We start from the raw sequence: 23,882 nt of genomic DNA, 5'->3' as shown, positions 1-23,882 counted from the left end.
CTTTGTTATGATTTTAGAGAGATGCCATTGTTTTAATCATGACATGACGCAAATTCTCTATAGAAATTACCTTAACATTCCAGAGAAATGTAATGTTTGAGTTAGCCCCAACTGCTATAATTTGTCAGGTATGTACCTGAAAAAAATGGCTGAAAAACACTGGGTATCTGCATCTGGCAGTCAAAAAGAACTGCTTACATGAAGCAAATATGTCATACACTGATGTTGCACAGCTGTTTTTGGTGGTTATGCTGTCTGTTCCACTTAAAAGAGGAAAACCACAAATGATGGATATTCCAATAATACAATGGAAGATGCCACTTTATTTCACTAAGTGAAATTCAGGCACCATATTAAACTCATTAGGAAGTGAATAATGCAACCACTGTGGATGCTCCATGGACAGCAGTGAAAAATGTGTGGGAAGCAGCTCCTTCAAGTTATTAAAAAACAAACTTCAGCAAAGTATGATACAGCAAGTTGAGGCGGTGTTCAGTACTAGTGGAGCTATGAAATGCTGATAAACACTATGAACTGTCGGTGTGTATTTCCTATTTTGCCTTCATTTTTTGTTGGTGATTACAAAACAACTTTTGAGCAATTCCTGTTGACGGTTTATCAGAATTTTGCAGCTCCAGTAATGGATGAATTTCTCCTTCTCCACACATTTCACAAGCTCCGTAACTGTGTGGTAGTTGGAATACCAGTCATTTGCTGTGCTTTCCCCTTTGGCTAAACATACAGGATTAAAAAATAATACTAAAATGTTGCTAAATGTCAGTGCATGACGTGCATCTCAGCAATTCTTTCGACTGCCAAATAGTGTGAAACAAGTAAACTGCTCAGAAAACCACAGGTGAAGGAAAATGTACCATGACAAGCAGCATTCAGAAAAGTGAAGCAAAAGCTGTTCAAGCCTTTATTTCAACAGCCCAGGCCTTAAAACATGTTAAAAAGGCTAGTCATGTGCAATATAAAGAATTTACCCAAGGAGTGGCGTATGAAAAAGAAAACTTGCTTTTAGGAGTGATCACAATACTGATTTTGACAGGGCAGAAGTTGTTTGCACATACTAACAGCTTTAGTAACTCAGCCCCTTGGACACTTGTGCAATTATTACCAGCACGGATTATGACTACAGCATTACACACCAGGTTCCTGCTTGTAGCCCAGATAACTGGCTTCACTAACCCTTAAGAAAAGGAAAAAAGAAAAGCAAAAAGACTAAGACTGGTCCTCAGCACATGCTGTAGCTCCTTTCTGTGCTGGTATTGGCAACTGATGGAAATGCTGGATGGCTTGAGCAACCTTCTCTGGGCAGATGTTGTACACGGGGTGGGTCGGTGCCTAACAGCAGAAAGAAAAAGGTTTGCAAAGAGGAAGGAAGCAATTACGCATGGCAGGGTGTGCAGTCTATAGAACTCAACATCCCATAAGTCATGATGACAGGAACATGTAGTTCATACATCATTAACACACACCAAGATCATTTCTATGCTTAGGGTTGGAACAGTAGCCATTTTTCTTGTCCGTCATTGTAAATAATAGGATAGTTTAGTATTTATTTGTAGAATATTCGTAGAATAAAGCCCATTTAATGCACAACTGACTTTCGGTGGAATGCAGCAAACAAGGGATGCTTAGTAGAGACTGTGGGCCACATTAATATAGTTTTAAGTTTTGATACTCACTTTCACATCTAATATTTCAATATGTAGTGGAATCGTTACATCCTTACAACTTACTCTGTTTAAAGGAGTGTTTAATATTTGTATAATATTGGCAACCCTATAATATAGAGTCTGGAATCACTTGCCAGAACATTTTTTGTTATTCAATACACAATAACCCAACATAATGTGGATTTAAATATTACAAAGTTATTCACTAAAAGGGTCTCTTCAGATGTTTTAGTCCACATTTTAAGAATTCTCTCAACAAGAAGTGAATACAATTATTAATAATATACTATAATTGTCTACAATGTACCGTTAGTAGAAATATTTGGACAGTGACACAAGTTTTGGTATTTTTACTGTTTACCAAAACATATTCAAGATACAGTTGCATAATCAACATGAGCTTAAAGTGCAGACTATCTGCTTTAATTTGAGGGTATTCACATCCTAATTGGAGGAAGGGTTTAGGAATTACGGCTCTTTAATATGTAGCTGCCTCTTTTTCAAGGGTCCAAAGGTAATTGGACAATTATCTCAAAAGCTATTTCATGGGCTATTCCCTCATTAATCCATCATCAATTAGACAAGTAAAAGGTCTGGAGTTGATTCCAGGTGTGGCATTTGCATTTGGAATCTGTTACTGTGAACCCACAACATGCGGTCAAAGGAGCTCTCAATGGAAGTGAAGCAGACCATCATTAGGCTGAAAAAAAAGAAGAATCAGAGAGACAGCCAAATCAATTGTTTGGTACATTCTGGGGAAAAAAGAGCACACTGGTGAACTCGGGAACTCAAAAAGTCCTGGACGTCCACGGAAGACAACAGTGGTGGATGATTGCAGAATGAACATCCACCTAAGCTAAGAAAACTCTCCAGGAAGTAGATGTATCAGTAATCTAAGTCTACCATAAAGAGAAGACCTCATGAGAGCAAATACAGAGGGTTTACCACAAGGTGCAAACCACGAATCAGCCTCAAAAATAGACAGGCCAGATTAGACTTTGCCAAAAACATATAAAGAAGCCTAGAACGTCTGGAACAGCATTCTTTGGACAGATGAAACTAAGATCAACCTGTACCAGAACGATGGGAAGAAGACAGTATGGAGAAGGCTTGGAACGGCTCATGTTCCAAAGCACACCACATCGTCTGTAAAACATGGTGGAGGCAGTGTGATGGCATGGGCATGCATGGCTTCCAATGGCTCTGGGTCACTAGTGTTTATTGATGATGCAACAGAAGACAGAAGCAGCCGGATGAATTCTGACATGTACAGGGATATACTTTCTGCTCAGATTCAACCAAACGCAGCAAGATTGATTGGATATCGCTTCACAGTGCAGATGGACAATGACCCAAAACTTACTACGAAAGCAACCCAGGAGTTTTTTTTAAGGCAAAGAAGTGGAATATTCTGCAATGGCCGAGTCAATCATCAGATCTCAACCTGTTCGACCATGTATTTCACTTGCTTAAGACAAAACTTAAGGCAGAAAGACCCACAAGCAAGCAACAACTGAAGACAGCTGAAAGTAAAGGCCGGGCAAAGCATCACAAAGGAGGAAACCCAGCGTTTGGTGATATCCATGTGTTCCAGACTTCAGGCAGTCATTGCCTGCAAAGGATTCTCAACAAAGTATTAAAAATGAACATTTTATTTATGACAAAGTTAATGTGTCCAATTACTTTTGAGCCCCTGAAATGAGAAGGCTTTGTAGAAACATGGTTGCAATTCCTAAACATTTCATAGGATATTTTTGTGCAACCCCTTGAATTACCTAAAAGTCTACACTTCAACTGCATCTCAGTTGTTTCATTTCAAATCCAATGTGGTGGCATACAGAGCTCAAATCACGAAGACACTGTCACTGTCCAAATATTTCTGGGCCTAACTGTATTTTCAGGTTAGCTGCACTTGAAATATGATGAATTCTGAATGTCAGTTTTTAATAGAGCTTTGTAACAGGTGGTTTACAGCTTTTGCCATCATTTCAGAATCCTCTACAGCTCTGATCATCACGCAGGACTCATCTAAAATTACGTCATTTAGAGCTTCCCAGTGTCCTAAGAATTATTTAAAACATGTGAAAAGACAGAGCTAGCAGATTAGAATTGTTTATGCACTTGTCTGCATCCAAACTGGGTTTTTCTTTTTTTTTTTTTTTTTTAAACGGAAATTCTGCAATTCTGCTGGAATAAAACCTGACCAATGAAAACCACAAGGTTTCCAGCAACAGAAATAATCTCATCATTCATGTCGTTCAACATGAACAAAAGTACTTACCAGTCTGTTCTCCTCTTTGCCAAGGACCAGCTCATGGTGGAGATCTTGGTTTCCAAAGTGCTGTGCTACTGAGAGTCCACTCAGACAGTAGCAGGTGTGGTAAAAGTCCCTGGATCTGGAAACACAATTTCACACAGAATTATATAAAATGTTCTTTTTATAATCATTAAAGGTCTCAGTGAAGTCTTCAGTAAATCTGCAAAGGAAGAGCACAAGTCAGTAAGAAAGGCAGAAAAGCTTTGAAAAAGCTTTGAAATTCCTGGAGCTCAGGGGAAAAGTTTGGACACCGTACTAAGTCAGTATTTATATCTCACAGCTTGCAAACGCGTTAATAAAGCCAGCCAAGAGGAATTTTCACCATTCCATCCTGATTCTGCAGTACTGTTGGTCCATCTTGTATGCACAGCATGTTTAATATCTACCTACAGATTTTCAATGACACTGAAGTCAGAGAACTCTGAGGGCCACTCCAAAAGCTTCAGCTTGTGTTTCTTGAAGTAACTGGCTGGGTGCCACACACCCCTGAAGCATAACAGATCCACCCCCTTGCTTAATATGTGGCAAGGAGTTCTTCTCATCAAATGCTGCTCCTTCTTTCTCCAAACATATCTTTGGTGGAGTTCCATTTTGAATTCATCAGCCCACAGAACGTGCTTCCAAAATGGCTCTGGCTTATCTAGATGTTGGTTTGCATACTTCAGACATTAGCCATCTTTATATGCAGCCTGATAATCCATTAATAATCCATCTAATAGATCTTTTTGAATAGAATACATCCATGTATAAACCTCACTCGTAGTGGACTAGTCTGCTTGAGGCCATTCAGAATACAATTTCTATCCAACTGAACGAGGTGAATAATCTTGTAAATAATCCTTTAAAGAGAAGAATAACAGTCATGTAAACAAGTGTTTCCAATCACATTCCCAATCAGACAGTTTTAAGTATGTTCTGCGCATGTGAACGTTTATAACGTTCAACATATCAGGAACAGAGACTGGTCTGCAGAGGAGACTAAATTTATGCTTTGAAATTTAAAAGGCGGTGGTGAGACGTGTCTCAGAACATCTTCCTCTCGTGCCTTCTTTAATAAGTACATTGAAGTGAAGTATATTTTTCGGAGTCTGAAATCATTTTAAAGTAATTAAACACAAGCACTGCTTACTGCTGCATGTCTCACTCTGACTGGACTCGTGTGATGCTCGTTGTCATGGTACTCTACACGTACACGCCATTTTGGATTAGATTACTTGTGGTGTGAATGTAATTGGAAATTTTCCATCAGATTATTGATTAGAGTGCATATAAACACCTCAGTCTTAATCCATAATCAGAATGTATTCAATTGGGTTGGTAAAAATCTTTGCATGTAAGCCCAGCCACTCACTTCTGTGATGAGGCCAAAGATAATGGTTTTCCCTCTGACTCTTCCAAGCAGATCATTTGCTTTTTCTAAACCTCATGCAGTTCTCTGGGTTGTGATTTAAGATACAAAATAAATAGCTTCAGAATGCATCATATGGAGTAGATATGGAGGAATTTTATCTGATGTGTGAGCAGGGAGCAAGCCAGGCGCAGGAAATAGAAAAATTAGAGCAGAGTTGGAGCAGACTGATTTCAGAACACTGAGCAAGAAGCAAAAATTTCTGTCACTCTACTCCACTAACGTGCTTTCATATGCATACAGAGTTAGATCTGTATTTGCTCATGTATGTTATATTCATGTGCATGTAGAGCTGTACTCACTTGCCCGGTTTGTCCAGTAAGCCTCCTGCAGGGTTCTGACAGCAGAGCAGGATGTACTCCTGCAAAGCCTGCTGCTCAAACATCCAGCTGCTCAGACTCAGTGTCACATCACCTATAAACATCAGCACGTCGTTACTGTTCACAAGTCTGACATCAAGCAGCTTCACGCATAAACGGCAGAAAATGGGCACATATCATACGTGTAAGTAAACCAAAGTTTTTGAAATGAATGCCTGTGCCACTCAGTACGTTAAGTTTAATTTCTAAAACATTTCAATAAATGTTTTAGAACAATAAATGTTGTGAACAACAACAAATGTTGCCTACAGTACTGTAACAACCAACTAAATCGCTGCTGTTGGAACAAAACCTTGTATCTCCACAATGGTAAGTTTACAGAAGCAGAAAACCTACTCTACTTCTAATGTAGGTCAATGGAACCAGATTTTTTGGACCACTTCTTTTGGCATTTTCAAATTATGTCAAAAACTGACAAACAAAAATGGAGCGAAATTTATATACAGCAAAATATTAACAGATCCTTAGAAGTCAGTCATATTTATAACTAGTGATAACAAAAGCACATCATTTGACATGAACTACTGACTGTAAATTTCCAATCATATTTTTAATAAGAAAAGGAGGAATTTTTAAATTATGACTCGAAAGAAAAGCTGTTGCTGTGCATACAGCTTACCGTCTTTGAAGAGAGCTCTGTGGAGCAGCGGCAGAAGACCAGCTTGCCAGAAAGAGTAACAGCCATCTACTAGTTTATTACATCGCCCCTGGAATCCGCCCTCAAAGCGCATCTGTCTGCTGGTGACCCAGCGCTGTGGGTTTACAGGAGAAGAGATGTAACACCTTCATAAAGGGCCAGTACGGAGGAGGTATTAGGCAGAGGTTTCCTTTACTGCTTTATTGTATTGAACATCAAGTGATAACACTCTACTGTAGAAAACACTGACAACCAAAGGCATCATCTGTAATTTACAAAAAGATTGTTTTTATTTGCATCAAATTACAAGGTGAACCCACAAGCACTCAACAGATATTGCAGATAATGGTTACTTATTTTTAGTAAAACCTGTTTACTGCAGGTCAAATTGTCCAGTTCAAAATGTCAGGATAACATGAGTAAAAGATGTCATGCGGTCACGCTCAAAAGCAGGTGAAATGCAGCGCTGCATATAAGGTGATATATAATTCCTTTAAAAAGTTACTATGGAAACCCAAGACTCAAGGCTATTTCAGTAGAACATCAACATTTTAATATTATCTATTTGGAGAGAGTGAAGGCATTCCACACTTCCTGTAGCCACATTAAATTAGGCTGTGGTTAGAAGAAGTGCAGTAGCTGATATCTAACTCTCTTGCCTCCATTCTTCCTGGAGGAAAAGTAGCAGCGTGAGCTTCAATATGCCCTTGCTTTTTTTTATGCCCCGCAAGGAGTCAGTCTATAATATTTTGGGCAGGCAGCATCAGCCCACAGTCAGAATCAAGTTTCACTCCACTGGTTTTGCCAGGGACCTCCAACCTTTCTCCAGGTTACAGTCTCCATGATTACAGAAAGCATGGCCCTAATATAGACTAGTTATAAGGTCTTATATTTAATAGCACTTTATACTTAGCATGCACTTTGAGAATGAACTCCTTTTTGTGGCCAATATCAAAAAGCCTTTTAAAGGGATAGGCTTGTGCCACTGTAGGATTAAGTACAGACTTCATAATTTCTGAATAATTTATTGATTAAGATGCATGAGTCAGGTGGTGAAAGGAACCAAATATTGTGATGTCTAATGTATCTGTAACATTTACTGACATTTTATTTACTATTCAAAACCACCAGCGAACCTATGAGTATCTTCTGGTTTTATATGCAATGGTGATGAATGTAAACTAGTGGTGAATCAGAAAAATGACAATTTCTTTGGATACTGCTTTGCCTTAAAATAACTCATGTACATCTCTTTCATGGGCAGATTTTTTATATCGCTGTTGTCAGAAGAAAACCTTTTATCTCCAAAATGGTCATTGTACAGAAAAGTGAAATTTCATTTTATCAGCTCCATTTCTCAATTACAGACTGTAGTCCATCTGTTTCTCTGCATACTTTGTTAGACCCTTTAATCCTGTTCTTCAGTGGTCAGGATCTGGATGAACCCTCACAGAGCAGGTACTATTTGAGTGGTGGATCATTCTCTGCACTGCAGTAACACTGATGTGGTGGTGGTGTGCTAGTGTGTGTTGCACTGGTCTGAGTGGATCAGAGACAGCAGTGCTGCTGGAGTTTTTAAACACCTCAGTGTCACTGCTGGACTGAGAATAGTCCACCAACCAAAAATATCAAGCCAACAGCGTCCTGATATACGTTTCTATTGAAGAAGTTATTAAGGAACTGTTTAGGACTGGGGACCATGAAATGGGCAGAGGTGACAAAGGCAGACAGAAATGAGGAGAAGAGGAGGCACACTCACTAATAAAGCTTTGAGGTCCAGCATGTGTTCCTTTCCCAGGATAACCAGAGCTGCTGTGCCACAGAAGGTGTATCCACCATGGGCCTCTAGGCCGGGCATGCCACCCAAACCGCCCTCCCAATTCTGACAGCTGGGAAAAAACAGCAGTGCTGGAAGCAGGCTCTGATTTTCACTTATCCTCTCAGGAATTAGGTTTTAAATGTACAGCTGGGCTGAAGTAAGCTGAGCAAAAAAAAAATGTAGTACCTGAGAATCCAGTTGTGGGTTCCCTCGAACAGCGTTGGGGTGATGATGTTTGTGAGAGAAGCCACAGATGCAGCACAGTATGCACTCCTACAACAGCAGCCAAGTGTAACACAATAACAGGTCATATTTATTTATACGGCTTGTCAGACATTTTCAACTGAATTAAGGTTTCAGATCTGAAGCAAAAATCAAGTTTGAATTTCTCCTCACTCTCAAAGATGAAAGCTTTAATCGCCATTCATCTAACAGTGACGATTTAGGTGGTCTTACAGGTTTTGCACATTGTTAAGCATCCCACTTTCTCTCCATCTGTTAATAAGATTTTGAACTTGTTTTATGTCCCACTTATTTTACTGTAGATTCCCCCTTCCTCATGCAAGTGGATAATTTTATATCTAATCTACACAGAAATATCTTCTAAAAAATAAATAAACTTCACGAACTTAATGCAGTGTGTTCTCTGTTTCTTTGTAGAATGGTGTAGACAGGGGTGGTGAGAGGGGGAAGAGGAAGGTAAAACACGAAATTATATAATAAAATTTTTTATGCCTGCTGGTGCACAGTGACAATCAAAGCTCAAAACATTTAGCAAGTCATTACATTTTGATGGAAGATTACAGATTACAGGATGTTGGTGTTTTATATAATTGGGAGATAGTTTTGTTTTAAACAGTTGAAAGTGTATGTATGCCTTGGCCTGGAAGTAGATCATTTGCAGCTGACTTTATGAGAAGGAATGCCTAGTTGAGGGGGCATGTTTTCTGATTTTTCCTAGTTGGAATTCCAAATTACAAGCTTCAGTCACATGCAGCATTAATCCTAGTCCTGAAGTACATTTCGTGTCATTTTTCCCCTGAGCAGGATGGTACAGCACAGAACAGTTACAAATCCAAACCCAGATCTATCTGTACCTTTGTTGAGTATGTGTCCGATTCCAACTGCATAACACAATCGTGAAAGTAGCTCTCTGAGAGTTCGCTGACTCCAGTGATGCTGGCCAATATAGCAACTGCGATCAAAATGATTAATTATCACTTTGTATAAATTATATTCCAGGCATCTTATTTTGGCCTAGAAGACCTTTTCCTTTCTCTGGCTTAAGGCTTGATTGCTGAATGTAGTATGCCAGACTGCCAGTTAGTTGTGGATGTGTTATTATGTACACAGTACATTGTTGCTTTTGACTGGCCAAACTCATGTATGGGCAGCTCACGAGCAGTATGTACAATCTGACCCTTTAAAACATAAGACAACTTTGTTAATGATATAGCCCCCCCCGTCTATCTGGGGAGCCCTAAGGAGCGGGTTGGGCACTACTGATGTAAACTGCAGCTCACGCATTCTGAAAATTGCACTTAAATTGTGAGTTTGACAGAAAAGTAATGAATCTTTCAGCTCTATGAGTGACTACTGCATTTTACCTATCAGGGGTAAACCAGCACTACTCAAATATTCCAGCTTAGCATGCTTGGCACTCCAGCAAGAAGGGCATACAAATTCAGCACAGGTTCTCACAAGCCAACGTAAGTCTCTCTTAAGGTCCCACAAGCCAACGTAAGTCTCTCTTAAGGTCCCACAAGCCAACGTAATTGATGACAAAAACACAGATTTACACAAATTTGTAACTGTACTGCCCTGCAAGTTATTAAATTTTCCCCTGCTAATAAAACACTAAGGACATGAACTTACAAAGTAGCCTTTTAACACAGTGTTATTTTACACAGATTTTTAGCATAAAACATGTTCCAATTACACAGAGATGTGCTCTATTCCTTCGGGCTGAGATAATGTGATAAAATGGTGATAGAAAGTGTTTTGTTAATTAACAAAAAGCTTATTTAAATTCAATATGCTTTCTTATTATTTCAATGAATTTATATAAAGGCTTTCTTTGTGACAATAGCACCAGTTCTCTAGATCCAATATGAACCTGTTCAAGTGACCAAATTATTCCAAAAAACACTTAACAGTGAGAAATGACTAAACTCATGCATTTTCGTGATAGATAAGTACAGGCTCATTGTACTGAAACCTACTGAAACAGAAGAGTCTGCAATGAATTGTAAAAGGCTGCTCTTTAATGGCTCTCTGTGCTTTGTTGAATCAGCCCTTGGGGAATAAGCCAGTGACTGCTGCTGAGCTGAAGCCCGTATTTACACTGGCAGACTCATGCTGAAACCATGGCAATGAAACTCACCTGACATCCACCTCCCCACCCACATGCATCACAAAGGAGCCATCTGGCTGCTTAACGGAGTACAGGAAGTCCAGGAGCTTTTCTCTGTTGGGGGGGAAGGGGAGAGTCAACACATGTTACTATGGCTATGATATCAGTGCAGCATATGAAAGTGCTGATGAAGAGAAGAGAGCAGAGTAGTGGCTGTGAAACCTGTTTATGACATTGTAGGCCTCCTCTGTACCCAGGATGCACAGGGCATTTACAGCAGCGTAGGTGGGGGCCAGGTGAGCGTGCTGTCCCGGGCCTCCAGCGAAGCCACCCGTTGGGCTCTGACACCGGGCCAAGAACTGACACACACTGAAGGTTGAGAGTAGAAGTGCATTATGTATTTTAAGTGCATAATACTGGCTATTTAAATACTCAGATATCAGAACTCATCTTAGTATTGTTAATTTAATCAAGTATTCAAATTGGAGGCAGTCATGGGCTGGAGGTTAGGAAACTTGCCCTGTGACCGGAAGGTTGCCGGTTCGATCCCCAGTGCTGACAGGCCATGACTGAGGTGTCCTTGAGCAAGACACCTAACCCCTAATTACTCCCAGGGCGCCGTGGATAGGGCTGCCCACCGCCCCGGGCAAGTGTGCTCACTGCCCCCTAGTGTGTGTGTGTATTCACTATTGTGTATGTGGTGTTTCCCTTCATGGATGGGTTAAATGCGGAGGTGGAATTTCCCCGTTTGTGGGATTAAAAAAGTATCACTTAACTTAAATAAGGCACATGAATCGAGGAGAGAGAAAAAAAATCATGCACTGTTACTTTAAAATGAGTTCATGACTAAAAGGTGCCACAAGAGCCACAAAGAATATTAGGACACAAGCAGTTGATAAAGTACCTCAAGTTAAAAGAAACAGCAACATCTAAGTGGAGCTATTTGGAATTATTTTACACTAATGATCTGTACAGTCCAGGTTTGGTGAATCATCAATCTGTAGACCAACTGACTATGTAGAATGTATTCATTGTGTTAGAAAACAAAATGTCAAAACAAGTGGCCTCTGTTTTTGATTGCACTGTTTTCAGCAGCTGCTGTTTCAGACTGTTTCTTTGCAGACTTCTGCATCTAAAACAGCTTTATAAACTTTTGAGTCCATTACTAAACCCAAGCTCATCATTACTCAATATAAATGGTTTAAGTAAGTAACCTAAGGAACATAATTAAAGTTTACTAGTGGTTTAAGTCAATGGTTAAGTTGCCCAAATAATTTTTGGGGCCACTGTACACCTAAAACAAAGATAACGCACTAAAATCAACCGAATGACTGCTGAAGTTACAGATATCTTATTTATCTACTTTTATTTATAACATAAAATATTTTTGTCTGTTAATTCAGGCATTAAGATCAAAAATATTTGTAACAACATTTGTAACACCAAAAAGAAAATCATCTACAAGAACCAACACCTGATTGCATAGATTTAGGGAGGATATGTACAGAAATAAAGGCATTTATATTTGTATGCATTATGAAATGATTGTGATAAGGCTTCTCCCTAAGAAACACTGTATTCATGAAAACCAACAACAATCTATCGACTGCCTGGACCTGAAAAATCTATACAGCAATGACTCACACAGGTCTGACTTAATAGTCACCACATCACAGCAAGCTGTTTCAAAGAATCAGAGGGATGGGGGTGGGGCTGCCTCTATGGCAGGAGTGGAGTGAGTAGAGTGGAGAGGGTTAGTGTTGTTACTCACTCTGATACCACAGCAGCAGGTACAGCCTCCTCCAGCAACTCCAGACTGTGCAGGATCCAGTAACAGAGCCAAGGCCGACTGGCATCCAAACACTGACAACATACAACACAACAAGTCAAGTGCTATTACCACAACACACACACATACATACAAAAAAAAAAAAAAAAAAAAAAAAAACACATTTCCAGAACAGATGTAATTACATAACTGCACTGACCTGGTGGGGGCAAAAGTGATGTAATACATTTTTACTACCCAATTTTTAATCTCATCAAAACTGCATCCAGCTAATTAGTTTAAAAATACAAAGCAGAACACAAAATTTGTTAACAGTTACTAAGATAATCCTTTATTAGGCACCCAAAATGGGGAAATTCACATTAATTACAAATAAAAATCTAATAAGAGCTTGACAATTCCTACATGTACTGAAAAACAGTCAATTATCAAAAATAGGCTTGAGTGCAGTCTATCAGAATAGAGTGGGAAAGGAGGCTGAGGGGCTTTTATTATGCATGCACCCACACTTAAATTATGAGTTCTCATAAATCAATTATAAATTCTACGAGTTCTGGTTTTTGCAGTTTATTTTGTTAGCAGACAGACTCGTCAGCACTGAAAAAGCCTTAATTGAGAACTTATATTTATCTGATTTATATGAATCTAGGGTAGCACTGTCGCCTCACAGCAAAGAAGGGCCTGGGTTTGATTCCCAGGTACTCGACCAGGGTCCTTTCTGTGTGGAATTTGCATGTTTTCCCTGTGTCTGTGTAGGTTTCCTCCGGGTTCTCCGGTTTCCTCCCATAGCCCCTAGGTGTGAGAGTGTCTGTGAATGTAGACATGTGTGTGTCTGCCCTGTGACGGACTGGCGACCTGTCCAGGGTGTATCCTGCCTTCCGCCCAATGACTGCCGGGATAGGCTCCAGGTCCCCCATAACTGTGTGTGTGTACATGAATTTTTTTTAAACTGCTTCTAACTGCCAATTCAGTTACATCAGCTTACAGGGCCATCCTACCCACCCAGAGAGAGTAATGCCATTTATGCTCTCTTGGACTACTGGACACTAATGACTGTAGCATCACCAGGGACTGAACTGGCAATGCCCCTGACAACAGGGCTAATGATTGTGTCACTATGCTTACTTGAGAATGTCTGCTGTCCAGAAGGACTTTCAGCTGTCAAAGGTGTCAAACATGACATACATGTCAAAACTCTCATTCTCTCTTTGTATGCTGTAGACTCTGCTTACCTCATAGGCATCTGAAAGATTGCGTAAACCTTTCTTCAGATATTGGTAGTGTTGATCTCTTAGTAAGGTTGGCCTAAAAATAGAACAGATTAGATATCAGCTGTAACCTGACAAATACAAATAATTATATATACACACACTGGCCAGACGCTTCATTAAGTACGCCTACTTGTTTTTACACTCAGCGTCCATTTCATATATTAAATAAGAGCTGGATTTGCACAGTATAAATACTGTGGAAGTATCTAAACATACAGTTCCCACCCTTGTCCGACAGTTCATATGAAGAAACAGTTCTTCCTTGTAGTTATGGCATCATGTTTGCATGGTCACCTACAGCATTTGCATAAAATTATCAACATGAGCATGGCTAGGATCAAATCAATAAACCTAGAATTAAACTTCACTAGCCTGTAAGATCAGCTTGTAGCAAATCAAGAAACAAAGATACAAGAAAACTTTGTGGTATTGCTAGTTTTTATAAAGAGAATACTTATTTTGTGAAGCATTATAAAAAAAGATTTTTCCCCATACTGACCAGAGGAACCTGATACAAGAGATTTACATGCAAGTAAAGTACATTTATTTTCTCCAGCCATCTAGAAGGTTTAATGGATCTAGGCAGAACAAAAACCAGACAAATAATGAGATTTCTTTTAAGATTATTTGCCTCCTTAAACTTGTTAGCCAAGCAGTAGCAGGTTGTAAAACTGAACGGGCCTTAGTTTCAGACATCAAAGGGCCCGCTGGTGTCACGATGAAACATCCCTAGTTTCTGTCAGTGAGTCAGTGCATCTCCCAGCATTAGGAGTGGAGGCGCTGGGGCATGTCTAATTGGGAGTTGGGGGTGGTGGGGGGTGTCCTCAGCTGAGCTTCACCATGAGCAAACAGACCTATCATTATCTTGAGTTCTTTGGTCTGTTGCTTCCCACTGGGCCACACCAAACACAGTAATTACAGCTTAGTACGATGTAGTATCACACTCTGCTTGCCTATGAAAGGCTTAATTACTCTTCCACTACACTAAGATAAGCCTTCAATTTGAACATTAACATACGTAAAACTGAATGAACACCCCATTTGCAACATGCTGCAACTCATGTCTTCTAGCTGAACTTTGGCTCCATTTCCTTTCAATTCAATTCAAATCTGCTTTACAGAAATTGGATTGGATTGGATTCAATTTATTGTCATTGCTTATGTCGCAAGTACAAAGCAACGAAATCCACAACCAAGAAAGAAAACAGAAAGAAAAAAATCCTGAGCATCTGGAAGAAATACTGGGAAGAACAGTCCTCCTCAGTGCTGTAATAAACTTTACAATGAGACCATTAAGAACTACAAATAGGTATTAAGATATTAAGTGATGCTAATCATTAAAAAAACGAAGCAGATTAACCAATTTGTCATGATTGGCCCCTCCCAGTTCTGTCCATGTGTGGCCCCTCCCAGGTCTAGTCCACATGCTTTTTGTTTTTCCGTCTAGTCCGGCCCCTTGTTTCGTGACTCTGCCCCTGATTGTTTCCACCTGTCCCTCATCATCCCTGTTGTATTTAAGCCCTGTGTTAGCCCATTGTCTTTGCTGGTCTTTGTTGTTTGGGATGTTGTTTATTGTTTGATTCTTCTTTGTTTGTCATGTCTGCCCCCCCAATCAATCCGTGTTGGCTCAAAGATACTGAACTGTTCGGACTACAACCCTGGATTTGCCCTCAATAAAAATCGTTTATCTCAGCGTATGCGTCCGCCTCATTGCTCCCCGGTGTCACATAAAGACCAGCCTACAGAGGACGCAGCACACTGGGATGTGGCTGTTCCGTTGCGATGAAACCCTGGCTGTCTCCAAGCAGCCCGAGTTAACCACGTCCCAACACCGCCAAGCCAGTGACAGCAAATCCCCTGCCACTAAGGGTACACAAGCGTCTCGTCTGTCCTTTAAGAAGGTGAAGGACCACTGTGAGCTGCCTATAGTTCGAGTGAGCCTTGGGAGCGGCCGAGTGGATTCTGTTTCTGCCGGTTCCTCCAGGTTGGTGCAGCTGTCTCCAGCCTGAGTTCCTGATCCCATGGCCGCACACCGCAGCACTCCTGCACCTCCGGACCCACCTCCAGTTGCCAAAGGATGTCGCTGCAGGCTCGCCTGCCCCTGTGGACGTTGCGATTCCTTTGTTTCCGCCCATCCCGCCCTTGCCTGTGTCTGTGGCTCCCCGTGGGCGTCCTGTTCCTTCTGTTCCCCGTGGGTTTCCTGTCTCTCCTTTTGTTTCTGTCCCGGTTTCTGTCTGTGTGTCCATTTCTGTGCCTGTGTCCATCTTGCTTTCTGTTCCCCTCTCTTTTGCATTGTTTTGTGTTGTGCCTCCTCATCCTCCCTCCTTGTTTCATCCTCGTTCTGTTCGTGTTTCGTCTGTTCCTGTGTCTGGTGTTGTGTCTCCCGTTTCTGTGCCTGTTCTTGCTCCGGCTGCTGTTCCGTGTTCTCCGTCTGTGTCTGCTCCTGTTCCGTGTTCTTGTGTCTCTGTTCCTGTTTCTGTTCCTGCTTCTGTGCCTTTGGCTTCTGCTCCTGTTTCTGCTTCCATTCAGGTTTGTGTTGCTGCCTCTGTTCCTGTTGTCCCTGCTCCTGTCCCCGTTCCTGCTTCTGTGTCGGTGCCTATCCCGTGTCCTGTCTCGACTCCTGTCCTTGTTTAGTTCTGTTTTGTTTTGTGAGGCGCGCTTCAGAGTTTGCTTCGCCTTTGGGGGCGGGTACTGTCATGATTGGCCCCTCCCAGTCCTGTCCATGTGTTCATGTTGTGTTTTGGTCTAGTCCACATGCTTTTTGTTTTTCCGTCTAGTCCGGCCCCTTGTTTTGTGACTCTGCCCCTGATTGTTTCCACCTGTCCCTCATCGTCCCTGTTGTATTTAAGCCCTGTGTTTGCCCCTTGTATTTGCTGGTCTTTGTTGTTTGGGATGTTGTTTATTGTTTGATTCTTGTTTGTTTGTCATGTCTGCCCCCCCAGCGTCTGTGTCCACCTCCTCGCTCCCCTGTGTTACACAATGAAAACTAATTACTATTAAAGGGTATCTAAAAATGACAAATCGAGAAATATATTAATTGTAACCTACAGTTATGTGCAAAGTTTGAACACACCCTAGTAAACTGTTTTCTATTGATTTTCTAAGTAAACACAAGTTCCCATTCTCTACAGAGCCAAACAGCTGAAGGCTGAATAGGCATAGTATATGACAAAAGGTATATGGACACCCCTCCTAATTACTGAGTGTGGCTGAAACACCTGAAGCTATTGGTAACAAGTGTATAAATTGAAGCACATAGCCTTGCAATCTCAATAGACAAACACAGTGTCATTAAATGTGGCACTGTCAGAGGATGCCACCTCTGCCTCAAGTCAGTCTGTGGAATTTCTGCTCCGATAGATCTGCCCTGGTCAACTGTAAGTGCTATTATTGTGAAACATAAGTGTCTAGAAGCAACAACAGCTCAGCCACAAAACAGTAGACCATGCAAACTCAGTGTCCTCATCAAGTGCTAAAAATGATCTATTCCTTGTTGCTTTACTCGTTACAGAGTAATATTAGCACATGAACTGTGCATCAGGGCGGCCGTAGCTTCATGAAATTGGTTTCCATGGCAAAGTAGCTGCACACAAGCTTAAGATGACTATGCACTAATGCCAAACGTGAGCTCAAGTGATATGAAGCCAACTGCCAATAGATTTTAGAGCAGTGGAAATGTTTTGTCTGGCATGATGAATCGTGCTTCACTATCTGGCTGTGTGTTGGATGAATCTGGAGAACACTTCCTACCGGAATGTTAAGTGACAACAGTAAAGTTTAGTGTTAGAGGGATAATCTGGGGTCTGGGGTTGTTTTTCAGGGTTTGGGACCCTTAATTCCAGTTAAGAGTAATTTCAATGTTACAGTTCAAAGACATTTTAGACAATTATATGCTTCCAACTTTGTGGGAACAGTTTGTGGATGACCCTTTCCTGTTCCAGAACAACTGTGCCCTGTGTACAGAGCAAGGTCCACAAAGGTCAGAGAGGAGGGACTCCAGAGGCCTGCACAGAATCCTGAGACAAAACCCACTGAACACCTTTTGTATGAATTGTAATGCCAATTGTGAGCCAGGTCTTCACGTCCAACATCAGTACCAGCACCTCACAAATGCTTGCTAGATTGAATGTGCACAAATTCCCACAGACATACTCCAAAACCCTTCCCAACCTTCCCAGAAGAGTAAAGGTTGTTAATGCCACAAAGAGGGGCAACTCTGTTATTGGGGATGGTTTTGCTACTGTACATCCAACAAGCTCCTTTAGGTGTAACAGGTCAGGTGTCCACATACTTTTGGCCAGACTTTTAATGTACTTCTAAAAGTATTGGTTTTCATGACATCATAAAAACAATTGATTTAAAGTGATCTGTTAGTACAGTTCAGCTTCCACATGTGGACTGTGCAGACTGAGGAGTGAATGGTACATTTTGAAACCTCAACAATGTTTACATACAATGTTAAAATCTTATATTAAAAAAAAATCTAAAAAAAGGGTTCTCAATGATATGGGACATTTAACAGCACAAATATGTCATAACAAACCAGTCATAAATACAGAATTACTAAATGAAGGAAACACAAGGTAATGCTTTAAGCATTTCCCCTTCTGAACATATGAGGCAGTTGCCATGGCAATCTCATAACATTTATGATAATTCGTAGTGTTAATATCACTATTAAACACAGGAATCCATTTCTAACATTACCCATACAAAATCACACCTATTTCATAACAGATATAGACACAGTCCAAACAGATATCTGAGGATGTTTACACAGACATGAGTGCTCTAACAAAAAAGGAACAACTTTAGACAGAAATAATCAACAAAAAAAATGAAATGGTTATTTTTAGTGCAATCTCAATAGTTTCTGAGCTACATCCACCATAATGGATATCACAGTACACCAGCATGCCAAGAATGCAGTGTGCAGCTTCTGTCCCACAGTGGAAAGAGCTCATGCCAAGAAGCAGACAAGATTAGAAAATAAGCGTGTGGAGGAAAATAACAAATGGAAACAGTCGCGTTCGAGAGTCAAGCACAATCAGTTCCTCACAGGATATTAAAAGTGTGCAACATTCTTGAACGTAGATTTGATGAACAGCAAAACCGTTTGAACTGTCTGGGGCTAAATCTTTCATCAGATGTAAATCTGTCATTTCCTTCTATTAAATTTAATAACTACAGAGATGTGACTTACTTTTTAATCCATCAAAGTCAGTCCTCTCAGTTTCACAATGAAACTGTACCAGACTGTACCAGGGGATATTTTGCCCTTCAGTGCCACACATGTATTTATTTACAATGAATGGGTTTAAAAACGCATTTTAGGCCAAAACCTCAAAAGCATCGCTATGTCTAAGTGATTGGGGGATATTCCACAAAGCAAGATCTCAATTTGACAGGCTTGACTTTGGGCTTAAGTTAGCTAGCTAAGCTGAGAAATCCTGCTCTGTGGAATACCCCCCCAGGCAGTACAGTGGTCATTCATGTTTTAGGGGCATTAAACAGTCTGGACATCTGTTCCCTATCACCAATGATGTGAACAGTTCTGCCTCAGTAACGGAGGATTTCACAAAAAAAGCACTTTGAATGACTTTGTTTACAACTAAACCACTTAATTATGCAGAAAGAAAACAACACGTACATCTGGCCAATGGAAGCTCTTCTTTTTGGTTCAGTGCCAATTCCACTCCCTAGGCTGTGTTTACTATCTAAGCACTGCTTCAGGTTCTCCCAGCTATTACACACCCAGCTAAACTCGTGACGCATAGTGGGTAGAATGATGAATTTGTTTTAATTTATGTATATCGTTGGTGTTGGGACAAAAGCTCGTATCTCCATTTTTTACTTTTTTTGGGATTAGAAAATATTGTCCTTTACACGGTGTCAAAATTCTATGATAAATGAGTAAATAAAAAAAAGGTGCAAAATTACTTGGAAGAAATCATTTCTTGGAATTGTTATAATTATTTGTGACTTTTTAAAATTTTCTTTTATATTTAACCTACCCAAGTATTTCGTTTGACCTATATATATATATATATATATATATATATATATATATATATATATATATATATAGTAGGGACACTAGGCAATGATATGAGAACTATAGGTCGATTCCCATTTTTACTATTTTTCATGTACATATTTGTTGCTGATGCTGATACATTTATAAAACGCAGAAAATGACTGCTGCACTGATAAAGGCCGAGAGATGGACATGCAGCAAGCCAATGAGAATGCCACTGACAACACTGATAGCTGTGACCAGCTTAGCGTACAATTAATATCAGACGGTCTCTGTGTACTTCTGTGGTCTGAGGGTGAGACCAAACTGGGTAACGACGAGCAAAGGGAACATGTCCTAGAGTCCGGTGTGACAGACAGAATTGTGCAGTGTGGGAAGTTTTGGAGCCTGCTGGGGCCAAATTTAGCCGACCACTAAAAGAGCCCGCATTATTCATTTTTCTTGTATTCCATCTTAATAAATGCCTGTTTAACAGTATTTTGGGCATATCAATAATACACAACAATAGTTAATAATTTATGATTCAACATTATGATTATTTTTGTGTTGAATTTATGAATTTAAGGATACTTCAAGACTAATATCAGTAAATAGGCTTTGCTCTTACTGACCGATCTATTTTGACCTCATTCCAAAAGTAGCCCAGGCAGAAACCTAAAACTTCAACATGAATAGGAGGAGCTAAACTGCGGTAGCCTGAATAGGCAGACATATGCAAATATGCTGGGTTTTGTGACATAATGAAACAGTTTCTCAGTTTAGTTTTTAAAAAATAGTAATTCAGGTTTTTCCATGATATGGACCCAACAAAACACAGAAAATCCAGTAGTGAGGAGAGACCATAGAATACTTTGACACCGAGAGACAGGAACTGAGAAAGAAGGACTAAGCAAAAGTGGAATATCACAGGCATGACAACAGAACATACTGTCATGCCACACAATCAGTCAAAATGAAACAGCTGACCATGAACCGTCAGCTACATCTGGCCATAAGCAAGTGTATACCTCCCAGAATCTGCATACACTCACAGCTAAAGCAATGGCAATGTTAGTAGACATTTTTTTACAGTTTGGCTTCATAATGGCCAGAGAACGTCGAACATTACTTACTGTGGTAAGCTGTGTATTTGCTGGTAAACATTGAGTACGTCTTGAATACTGCGTTCGACTTTTCTCTGGATACAATGACAAAACAGAAAACAAAAAGATGTGGTGGTGAGACAACTGAACAGAAAAGTGACACTGGGCAAAGCAGCATGCAGACAGAGGTGGTTTTCCAGCATGTGACAGAATGACGCTAGCTAACACACTTCCTAATGCACAGTTAATCTGCAGAGCTCTAGCAGTCAGAGACGCAGTCAGCGGCAGGGCTGGGAGATACCGTATGTCAGCACGACACTGACATGAAATTGGCCAAGTGCTTCAGCTTGTTTAAAGAACAAAATTTAAAATAAATATAAAAAATAAGCAACAGGGTGAACACTGGGAAAGTGGGACTCTTACATTAAGGTGCAGCAGAAAATCTAGAAATTCATTTCAAATCACTTTTTTAATGTAAGTTTTTTTAAAGAATTTTTATTCTATCCCACTTCATCAATCACACTTAGATTCTCGCTTTTACATCATTTCGCAGATTGTACTATCGTTACATATTCCATCACCTGATGCCGTTGCACCTTTGGAATATATCAAGAAATTGGATATTATCAATATCACCCAGCCCTGTTTTACATTCTAGCTTCGTATTGACCACAGAATGTCGGACCTTACTGTAGTATGCTGTGTATTTGCTGGTAAACATTGAATATGTGTCCACAGTGTTATGAAGATTTTAATCGCTTCATGATATCAATATTGTCAACATCAACTAGCCCTTGTAAGTACACACTTTTTAAAATTAAAGAAAAAGATTTTTTTCAAGGGTTTATGTATATGTATATAAACCCTTGAACTAATATATATATATATATATATATATATATATATATATATATATATATATATATATATATATATATATATATAAACAAACACTCACACTCAAAAAAAGGTATGAAACGGTCACTGGGGCAGGGTACTATTACTTTCAATAAGGGAACATAATTGCACCATAATCCATTAAAATGATAGTTGTACTGACTCCACATACCCCGACTGTCTCCAGATGGTTCTATACTGCACCAAAAATGAGCTCTGGTACTGTTATGACGTCAAGCTTGTAACAGTAAAAGAACCCTTTTTGGTGCTGTGTAGAACCATTTTCTTCATCAGTATGACTAACCATTTTACCATACAAAGAACCATTTTAGCATGAGATAGTTCTGTACAGAAATCATGGTCCCAAAAAGAACCAATGCCTTTACTAAAGAACCCTCGAAGAACCATGTTTTCGAGTGTGCCCATCACACCGCCTAGACAGCGGTTTGGTGCTAAGTAGCGCTAGCTAGCTGCTGAAGGGCATGAGACGGTCTGTGGAGGCTTCGGCCGTCTGCTGCACCTCACAGCACGGGGACGAAGCGCTGAAGAGAGAAGCCGGTTAACAGCGTGACGCCTGCGGTTCACGGTGTACTGTGAATGTTGCTTTAGGGATAGGGGCTAAATTCAGAAACGCTTCTTTCTGCGCCTCTGCACTCGTTCCTGTTGGGATAGTTTAGCGTTGCTGGAGTACCACTACTAATGGAGAAGCCTTTAGCTAAAGCTTTCGCTACACAGCAGCGACATGAACGCAACGTGCGAGTTAACGGAGTCACCAAACCAGTCAGAAAAGTAAGTTAGAGAAGTCAGGCCGTGCCATGCCGTTAACCTAGCCAAGGAACAGCGTTTCCCTCCGGCTTAGCAGGGCACTGTAGCCTCGCATGCCAGCTGAATTTGGCCTCTTATTCCACCTTAAGTAGTGCCCGGCGCCAGAATGTAACCGCTGCACCATTTAAGGTGGAACGGGAAATATGAATGAAAAGCCAACTGTCATGGCAACAGCTAGATCAGCGCTAGCTAAGTTAGGTTAACGCTACTTGTCCACTAACGTTACCAGCTGACCGCACAAATCCGCTCACCTGCTCTGCTGAAGTGACCGTCTGCACTCCGTCATCCTTAAACAGCTCCGACTGATGGGAGTCACTAAAGCACCGTAACGGCGGCGAGACGGGCTCCATCGTGGCTGAACTTACTGAGGCGATATAGCGCGATACGGGCTCACTGAGCCAGCGAAGCTGTGGTTTTTCCTGTAGCTAACCGCGCCAGTAGTTTTTGTTCCAGGAGTTACTCGGCGCCTCTTCTGTCTCTGTTTCTCGGGACGCTGCGCAGATCCGCGGCTCTACAATTCATCTGCCGCCCGATCGCCGCCAACACGGTGATTTGAAGATCTGCGAAAAACGCAGGTCCGAAGCAGAACGCGCATCAACACGAACGCGCCCAGGGCCAAAGTTCGACGGCTACGGCAAGTCGGAAAGATCAAATCAAAGAAACATGTTCGCTTTCTTACCAGATCTAAACATCGGCCAAATCCCAAAACAAGGCCGATGCGCCCTTCTCAGCGCACTACCTAGGGCATAAAGCAGCGCCCAAGAAGGGCACTATATGTCCGCTAGCAAGGCATTTGGCATCCAGCAGCTCTTTCTTTCAGCGCGTCTTTGCGTTTTGTTCGCTATGAACATTAGAACAGCCAACTGTCCGTGCGGATGTCTGATTTGGGCACTACGCACTTAGAACATGGTTATTTAGTAAAGGGTTCTGTTTAGAACCGTGGATTCTGTATAGAACCACCACATGCTGTAATTGTGACCTTGTGCACATCGATGGAGAATGTGCTGTTTATGTGTCTTTATCAAGCCTTTCTATGTATAGCAGAAGGGGTTTTTACTATAATGGCCAAGCTTGTGACATATAGAACAGCCATTTTTGTTGCTATATAGAACCATTTTCAAAAACATTCCTTATAAAACCATATATGTATATATCATGTACTAACCATTTCGCCATGCAAAGAACCATTTAAGCATGAAATGGTTCTATACAGAAACATTGGCTTTATTAAAGAACCCCTGGAGGACCGTGTTTTTTTGGATTATGTTGCTTTAACATTCACAGTATCAGCAGCCTATTTGTAAAAACGTGCTATCTTAAATATCAAGCATTAATCAAAAAATAAACGTCCTATTTTGTCTTGAACTCCGCGGATGGGAGATGCT

General features: G+C 40.6%; 1 protein-coding gene across 2 annotated transcripts; it reads right to left on the bottom strand.

Moving 5' to 3' along the window:
- Positions 1-886: 886 nt before the first annotated feature.
- On the bottom strand, positions 887-23,304 carry fntb (farnesyltransferase, CAAX box, beta). 2 transcript variants are annotated; one of them, XM_017692573.2, is made up of 12 exons: positions 22,749-23,299; positions 20,806-20,870; positions 13,618-13,690; positions 12,368-12,459; positions 10,819-10,965; positions 10,627-10,710; positions 8,430-8,516; positions 8,184-8,313; positions 6,407-6,539; positions 5,710-5,821; positions 3,964-4,078; positions 887-1,347 (listed from the first exon to the last, which is right to left on the bottom strand). In XM_017692573.2, the coding sequence occupies exons 1-12, from the start codon at positions 22,845-22,847 to the stop codon at positions 1,225-1,227; spliced, it is 1,260 nt and encodes a 419-aa protein (XP_017548062.1). In that variant the 5' UTR covers positions 22,848-23,299; the 3' UTR covers positions 887-1,224. The 2 variants fall into 2 exon arrangements, with proteins under 2 accessions (XP_017548062.1, XP_037393908.1); XM_037538011.1 differs by lacking the exon at positions 20,806-20,870 and having other exon boundaries at positions 22,749-23,304.
- Between the last annotated feature and the right edge of the window lie 578 nt (positions 23,305-23,882).

Source organism: Pygocentrus nattereri, chromosome 4, assembly GCF_015220715.1.
Source record: "Pygocentrus nattereri isolate fPygNat1 chromosome 4, fPygNat1.pri, whole genome shotgun sequence".
NCBI classification, from domain to species: domain Eukaryota; kingdom Metazoa; phylum Chordata; class Actinopteri; order Characiformes; family Serrasalmidae; genus Pygocentrus; species Pygocentrus nattereri.
The sequence above is the reverse complement of the archived record's forward strand: the minus strand, read 5'-3'. Positions and strand labels throughout refer to the sequence as shown.